The sequence below is a fragment of the Citrus clementina genome, unplaced genomic scaffold (genome assembly GCF_000493195.1).
Source record: "Citrus clementina cultivar Clemenules unplaced genomic scaffold, Citrus_clementina_v1.0 scaffold_6, whole genome shotgun sequence".
NCBI lineage: Eukaryota > Viridiplantae > Streptophyta > Magnoliopsida > Sapindales > Rutaceae > Citrus > Citrus x clementina.
Window position 1 is genome coordinate 24296633 of NW_006262139.1, and position 8496 is coordinate 24305128.

An 8496-nucleotide genomic window follows, 5' to 3' on the forward strand; every position below is an offset into this window, starting at 1 on the left:
GAAAATGAAAATACAATATTGTAACTTTTTAGAATCTTTAGGCGCAGCCCTTGTACAGCGGTCCAATACCGGCAGCAACACAATCTTGACCCGACAGAATCCGACTCTCTAGTAAGGTCCGTAGTCATGATACCGGCATGGGCAATGACCCGATTCGTTGCCAGCCCACTATTGCCAGCGTCCATGGCCCATGTAATGAGTAAATCCATGATGAATGTAGGCTACTGTATGGTTTCTGCAAAGCCATTCGATCGCCCACCAATCGCTAAGGAGAGGACTCAAAGGGCCAATATCCGATTAGATCTCAAGCCCAGAGGCTGGACTGCCATGCATATCAATGTCACCACCAATGCCAGGTTTCCCATGCAGGAAATGATTATCCCAATTGTGATTTCTTACATATAGCACATATCGTTTGCAACAAGCACAGCAATTTTGATCGTGACCCACCATTACCAAAGACTCTCACCTGTCAACAACTAAATTCCAGAAACATGTAATTTCCATTGTTCTTGATTTTGCTCACATAGTGCTGATCACAGGGATTTTCCTTGGTTTTGCTAATAACATGCTATTTGCATCATACTAATCAATGTTCAGAATTGAGAAAGACCCAAATCAATGAGTATATAATCTTTTGTACATAAAAGGAAAAAAAAAATATGCACATAATATGCATTAGTACTCATTGAAGAAAGTGACGAAGCCATTGCAATCAACACAACTTGCAAAAGCCAAAAAAAAAAAAAAAAAAAAAAATTAAGGGTTAATCTAGATCACTGCTAGCAGAGCCGAGATTGACTACATTATCTTTTATGTTTATGGGATTAAGCATAAGAAATTAACAGTGCGGTCAAAGCGTGAATGATGATATGGTATATTAAATTATGTATGTTTAGCCAAGCCCTGCCTTAATCCCATTTTGAATGGACCCTGTAAGGCTAACGAGAATTTACCAATAGTTTTGGTTTCCCCAACAAAGGCACAAACGATGAGAGCCGACGCATTTCCTTCATTATTCACCAAACCAACAATAGTTTTGTTTTCCACAACCGACACCACCAGCCTGCATGAAAATGGATCGAAAATAAATCTGCTCTTTTTCTTGACCTCGCTGCCTTTTCTTTCACTGCCCATTTCCAGAGACAAGAAACAGACTACAATAAGGCACCTCCGTTTAGCTTTCCCCTTAATTGGTTCCTTCCAAGAGGCAGAGGTTACTTCCTAGACTGCTTGCAAGGTTCAAAAATGGCCAAAAACATAAAAATAAAAACCGTTTGTGATGCATCTGTTGAAAGAACCTACACCATGTGTTGTGTTATGAAATTTGCTTAATCTCTTTTTGACTATTGTTTCCCATCTTCAATGTGACAGTCCAATTTATTTAGCACTTGCAGTACTAGAAAAGGTCAAGAGATCGATTTTCCCATTTTGGAGTCACACCAACACTAGAGGATGTAGCCATTAAATATTTAATTTGTTTTCGGCAGAAGGTCACACGCTGCTCATTCAAGTTATTTTATTTAAACCAAGGTTGACAGAAACTTACAATATAGCATTGGCAGAATGCCTGATGCTTTGAAGAGGAGCAATAAGCAGCAACTTCTATGCACATGCCTTAAGTTTTATAGAAAAATATATCTCTAATATGTATTCACTTCCTCCCATCAATTAAAATTTAGTTGACCGCCGTTGTCAATTCTGTTCTGCCGTTTGGAGGCTGACCAATGAGTAGTAAGCTCCTGCGGGTCCCTTTGCCAACAAAGATTCATGGCTCCCTTCCTCCACCACACGTCCTTGTTCCAACACCGCAATCATATCACACTTTTGAATGGTACTTAGCCGATGTGCTACCACCACACTGGTTCTCCCCACCATTAGACGCTCAAGTGCTTCCTGCACCAATTTCTCCGACTGACTATCAAGTGCGCTTGTCGCCTCATCTAACAATAACACTGCTGGATTTTTCAGTATGGCACGAGCTATGGCAATGCGTTGCTTTTGGCCTCCAGATAGCTGCAATCCCCTGTCTCCGCACCACGTGTCGTAACCTTCACTCAGTCCGGCGATAAAATCATGTGCATTGGCTGCCTTTGCGGCTTCAATGATCTCTGATTCGTCGATTTTATCAGATGCTCCGTATGTGATGTTTTCTCTGACGGTAACCGCAAACAGAGCAGGCTCTTGGCTAACAAGTGCAACATGTCTCCTCAGCGACCTAAGGTGGTATGATCTGATGTCTTCACCATCAATTTTCACAACACCCTTCAAAGGATCATAAAACCGTTCAATTAAGCCAATGATTGTCGATTTGCCAGACCCACTTTGTCCCACCAATGCCGTTGACTTTTCTGCTTCAATATTGATTGAGAAGCCTTTGAAAATCATCACATCAGGTCTAGCAGGGTATGCAAAATGTACATATTGAAGTTCAATGTGTCCTGTTATTTTTTCAGGTCGATAACCTTTCGGGTCTTCAGGGTTAATCTTAGTATCCCGGTCCAATACAGCAAAGACCGAAGCAACAGCATTTGAGCCTTTAGCAATGTCTGTAGTCATTGTACCAGCATCAGCTATAACCTTGCCCGTGCTCACTAACACCAAGAAGATTTCGAAAAGAGATTTTGCATTAATGTATCCCCTGGCGACGAGCCTACCACCATACCAAAAGGCTAGTGCCACGACGCATGACACTAGGGCTCGGGAAAAGGCAAGGCATATACCAGCAATCCAAGACTGTCGAACACCCTCTCGTCGTGGGGCTTCTTGAGCCTTTTCGAGCATTTTCAGAATCCGTTCTTGGGAAGAGAAGGCAGTGATGGCCCTGAGATTGGAGACTGCCTCAGCAGCTAGCTTGCTGCTTTCATCTTGTGCCTTTATCACCTTCTTTGACATTCTTTTCAGCAGTTCCTCTTTACCGTATAAGCATACAATGACGAGAGGCTGGACTGCTATGATCACTAACGCCAGCCTCCATGAAATGATTAGGCTCATGGTGAAAGCTATGGTTATAGAAGAGAGAGTTTGTACAAGCAAAGCAACCCGATCACCCACCAATGATCTCACCTGCCAAAAATCAAACTACGGTTACGAAGAGCACTTTAATGCATCATGTAAGAGCAAAAATGTTTAGTACATAAAGCAAAAATGTTTAGTACATACCACATTGGCATCTTTGGCAAGTCGAGAGCAAATCGCACCACTTGAATTCTCATCTTGATCAAACCACCCAACTTCAAACGTGAGTATCTTTGAAAGCATATTTTTTCTAATCCTTTTGGTCAAGTACTCACCCGTGTAAGCGAAATAATACTGCTGACAAACATTAGTTAACAAAGAAAATATCGATAGCCCAAAGAAACACAGTGAATAAAATCTTGTTTTCTCTTTAATCTCATCATGGTCTTTCAAAAAATATACTGATATCATAGAACCCATTGCAAATGCATAAACTGGCTGCACTGCACCAAATAATATTGCACTCAGACACCCCAAGCTTGCTTGTTTCCATTCCCGTATATTCAAAGCTAACAATCTCCTGAAAGATGGTGCTGTTAATTTCTTGTTATCCTCTTCTCGGTTGTTTTGCTTTAGATTACCATCCTCTAAGGAAGCTCTACTTTGCGAGAAAGAGACATCAGAGCTTGACCTACTAACCTGTGAAAATCTGCTACTACTAGTGCTGTTTACGTCAGTCAAGTTTGATAGAGAAGACAAGCTATGCAAGTCTTTATTATTGAGATCCAGATTTTTATTTCGTTTTTCAGTCTGATGAAGATGTACAAGTGCAGTGTACAGGCCATTTTCATCTTGTATTAGCTCATCATGGGATCCTGTTTCCATGACTTGTCCATTTTGGATTACGACAATGACGTCTGCGCTGCGGATGGTAGAGAGACGATGGGCTATGACAATGGTCGTGCGGCCAACGGCAGCATTCTCTAGGGCTTCCTGAACAACACGCTCAGATTCAGAGTCTAGGGCACTGGTTGCTTCATCTAGCAGAAGGATTCTGGGTGATTTGATTATTGCTCGCGCTATAGCAATCCTTTGCTTCTGTCCCCCTGACATTTGAACTCCTCTTTCACCAACCTGTTGATTTTAAAACACATATAAATATTGTTAATTGAGTGAGTCCAATATATAGTGTTTGCTTTCGGTCATTTTGAATGGCAAGCTGGCCTAGGCCCGAGCAGAACTAATTACCTGGGTATCATATTGCTGTGGCAACTGACAAATGAAATTATGTGCATTTGAAGCTTTGGCCGCCTCAATTATCTCCTCCATTGAGGCATCTTCCTTGCCAAAAAGTATGTTTTCCTTAATACTTGTTGCAAAAAGTGCCGGCTCTTGGCTCACCAGACCCATCTGTGACCTTAGCCATTTGAGCTGCAATTTATCGATGGCAACTCCATCAAGCAGGATTTCTCCCCCAAGTAGGCCGTAAAATCTTTGTAATAACGACACTACTGTGGATTTTCCTGAGCCACTGCCACCAACTAAGGCCACTGTATTTCCTGCTGGAACTTTTAGGCAGAAGTCTTTGAAGATTATGGTTTCGGGCCTTGATGGGTAGGCAAATACAACATTCCTGAACTCAACTTCACCTAAAAATTTCTCCAGGATTTCACCTTCCATGTTTTCTGAATCTATATCGGGGACTCTTTTTATCACATCCCTTATATGTTCTCCTGCGGACGCTGCTTCTGAAATGTACTTCAAGTTGGATAAACCAGCCCCTAGTGCTCTGGTTAAGAAGACCCAGAGTATCATCATCAGTCTCATAGCCAGAAAATCAAATAATCAGAATTAAATACAAACAAGAAAAAAGATATAAAAATATCAAAATTTCATACATATATTAGATATATGTATGTATAATTGAGATGATAAAATCTCTTTTTTTAATAATAAAATTGTGTGCGCAGAAGTTTATGTGATTTTTTAAATCAATTTTAAACTTGAAATTTTTTAAAATTCATTTTGAACATAAATTTAATGTATTTAATTAGTCAACCTAAACAAATTTAATAATCCTTTAAAAAAAATTATAATTATACTGAACTGGGGAAAAAAAAAGTGTCATGAAATCAAGACTAGAATTTTAGTAATAAAGGTGCAGATACTTACTGGCCACCGACGACAATGGTGGTTCCGGCAGCGAAAACAGCTCCCCCTTTAGCCCCATGGTACATGACCAGTCTGCTGCCATAATAAGCCAAAAAGGACCAAATAGCATATGTAATTGCATTGATGCCACTGGCAAAGCCTTTACACAAACCTTGCTTTAAGCCTAACTTGACTGACCCTTGTAGGGCCGAAGAGAATTCATCAAGGGTTTTGCCTTCACCAACAAAGGCATATACAGTTCGTACGGATGATATTGCCTGTTCCACAATCGTATTAGCCTTGTTGTACTCTTCTCTCATCTTTCGTGCTAATACCATCAAAATCCTTCCGTATATTAATCCAAGAACCACCAGAAGCACAACAAAGGGAAACCCAACAACAACTAGCTGCCATAGAATCATAAAGCCTACGATGTAGCTACCAAAGAATATAGCAACATTTACCAAAAAGTTCGGAAGCTGTCAGGCACAAATATTTCAGACAGTCACTTCAACGGCAAGTAAATTGATTGATACTGAAAAGCATGTTCACTTCAGATTTAACAGAATATATTAGAATAACTTCTATATGTATACTTGTTGTAGGAGAATTAAAGGGTCAAATTAATCAAATGGTTTTAAATTACTAATTAATTAACCTTTTCACTGAGAACATCTTGAATCACAAGAGTATCATTAGAAACACTGGAGATGATCTCTGCTGTGCTTGTGACATGCAAGTCAAAATATCCAACATCTTGCCTCAGGATTGCTTTTAAGTAGATGGCTCTCATCCTTGTTGCTTGTCTTTCACCCGTTCTGGTCCAACAGTATGCCTCTAAAAATCTCAAAAAATTAAGATTTAATGAAGATTATTTTTTTTTCTTACCCGTTGGACTTAAGTCCTAAAAGGACTGCTACTTACCACTAGCTAGAGCTGAACTTTAGATTCAATTAAAATTATTTATTTTAAAAAAACTTGAACAAATTTAACTGATCAGCAATTATAAAACCCACCTAGGAAAGCAGCAATCCATGCTATACAAGCAAGGTACAAGATCATCACCGCATTCTGTCATCCAGAAAATAATGATTTGGGTAAGCAAGCCAGGTTCAATATAAGTTCATTTCCGTGAAAGAAATATTATTATTCATAGTAAAGAAAGAAAGATGAGAGCATATATTACATTGTAGAGTTGATGAGTAAACACATCCACAGGGAGACTTGATGCATTCCCAACATTATTCATCAATCTACACATCACAAATGTCAACAAAGGTGTTGAGAACCCATCACATATGGCTCCAGTGAATCCCAAAACCATGAGAAACATATCCACACGGTCCGCATGCATGAAAATCGATCGAAAAGACCCAAACATGTTTCTTCTTCCGCCCTCTCTTTCTCTACTCATTTTCAGAGATACTGAAACAACTAAATTAGCTACTTCCTAAAAGGTGCGTGTTAGTGGTGTGCCCTGAATGGGCAGATTTATAAGAAGCTTACACATACGTGCAACTGTGTGTTATCCTCTTTTAAGCACTTCTTTTTGTGAGGCAGGTAATTAATATTCTTGTTATGAGAAGGACAAATTAACTAATAGTGATGATAACTTATGCAAAGGAGTGGCAGATCTTTGTATATAACAACACTACGTAGTGAGGTTATGTAGTATATAAATAGAAAATACAACTATTTTGAACACCATAAATAAGAATAAAATAGCACCCGCCAATGTGGAAGACAAACGAATTTAATACAATCTATATTTTAGAATTGTGCATCTTTAACTGTGAAATAAAATTGATGTATGGTAGAGTGAATTAGATATGACTTTTAGAACCATTTTTGACAATTGCTTTGAAGACTAGCTGTGATGATAAAGCAACAATTAATGAATTAAGTATTCTTCAATGTGTTACACGATAATATACAAAAACTTGCGGAAATACGACAGTGCCCGCTCCTTGATCGGTCAATTCATCCTATAATCACATTTTATTATAAAATAAATATCTTAACTATCATATTGGTGGGATTTTTGTGACACCCAGACGTTTCGTGATCTCTTCTTTTTGTTATATTTTGCCCCACGTATCCTGTTAGTTTCTCTAGTTATTGTTTTTCTTCCCCTTAAACTTGTGCAATTTATCACCCAACGCTTCGGTTCTCAATCCCCAGTTCTTGAATTTATAAATAAACAAATGGATTGGTTAAAATAAATAAAATAATACAAAACAAAAATCAGGCATGACAATGATGCGTGCTGTTGTTAAACGAATGGGAGAAGAAAAGGAGATTAATGACGAAAGTAGACTAAATATTTTATGGACCTGAGGCATGATGATAGGTTAGGTGAGTTAAAAAGATTAAAAAAATGAACTAAGTGGATGAAAAAGAAGAGAAAATTGTACAAGAAAGAAAAAAGTTAACCAAATAATTCAAGAAGAGAGTAGTAAGAATTGTCACGGATGACCTTACATAGTTTTGTCTAAATAATTCACAACTTTTGTGTCATTCCGAGTCATTATAGCACACGTCACATACCAACAAAGTGTTGGCTCCACTGGCAATGGAGTCCCCTTAAGTGGCTTGATTGGGTTTGCTCCCCAGTTCGAGTCGCATGGAAGTCGCCTTTGTTGGGAGAACCTGTGCCTCCCGGTTCGAGCGGGGACTTCTAGTCTGGGTTGTGGTACGAGCTTAAAGGTGCCTCCCACAGTTGGGGCCCTCCCCAGGATACCTCGATTAATATCAAAAAAAAAAATAGCACACGTCACATGCCTGCGTAATTACTTATCCTCTAATAGGAAAAGTTACTCAATTTTTTGCATTTAAAAATGCATAAATATATAACCGAAGTTTTGTTATTAATTTTATTATTATTGTTGTTTGTTTAATATTTTGATGAAATCACTTATATCCAAAAGTTTGTTACTAAAGTCCTGTTATTTTCTCTTAGAAAAAAGTTATATTATCTTCCCTTAAAAAATGAATACGTATATTTAGACATCAAGAGAAAACTATTCTCTAATCTATCTTTGTACACGCTTTAATATGTGTGGTGTTGCATGCGAGTACACATTTATTGTGGCGATAAATCCATCGCCACTACCTTTTAGATATTTTCTTGATCATCATTAAATAATATGATGATTTTTTTTTTTTAGTTACTTCATAAGGAAGTGTGCTTGACATTTTCTCTATAGAAAATATGAGGTTGGATTCTTGCAAAGGTCAAAGATAATAAATGTCTTGATTATCATATGGGAGAATGCATGTGTTTTATTTTATTTTTTATTTTTTACCACGAGGTATCTTGAGGAGGGCCCCAACTATGGGAGGCACCTTTAAGTCCGTACCATAACCCAGACTAGAAGTCCCCGTTCG

General features: G+C 38.5%; 1 protein-coding gene across 2 annotated transcripts; it reads right to left on the reverse strand.

Moving 5' to 3' along the window:
- Positions 1-1502: 1502 nt before the first annotated feature.
- LOC18039076 (ABC transporter B family member 15) lies at positions 1503-6732 on the reverse strand. 2 transcript variants are annotated; one of them, XM_024182323.1, is made up of 7 exons: positions 6296-6732; positions 6126-6180; positions 5768-5946; positions 5131-5588; positions 4207-4747; positions 3163-4092; positions 1503-3081 (listed from the first exon to the last, which is right to left on the reverse strand). In XM_024182323.1, exons 1-7 carry the CDS (start codon positions 6521-6523, stop codon positions 1696-1698), a joined length of 3777 nt encoding a protein of 1258 aa, XP_024038091.1. In that variant the 5' UTR covers positions 6524-6732; the 3' UTR covers positions 1503-1695. The 2 variants fall into 2 exon arrangements, with proteins under 2 accessions (XP_024038091.1, XP_006431028.1); XM_006430965.2 differs by having other exon boundaries at positions 1696-3066; positions 6296-6523.
- Between the last annotated feature and the right edge of the window lie 1764 nt (positions 6733-8496).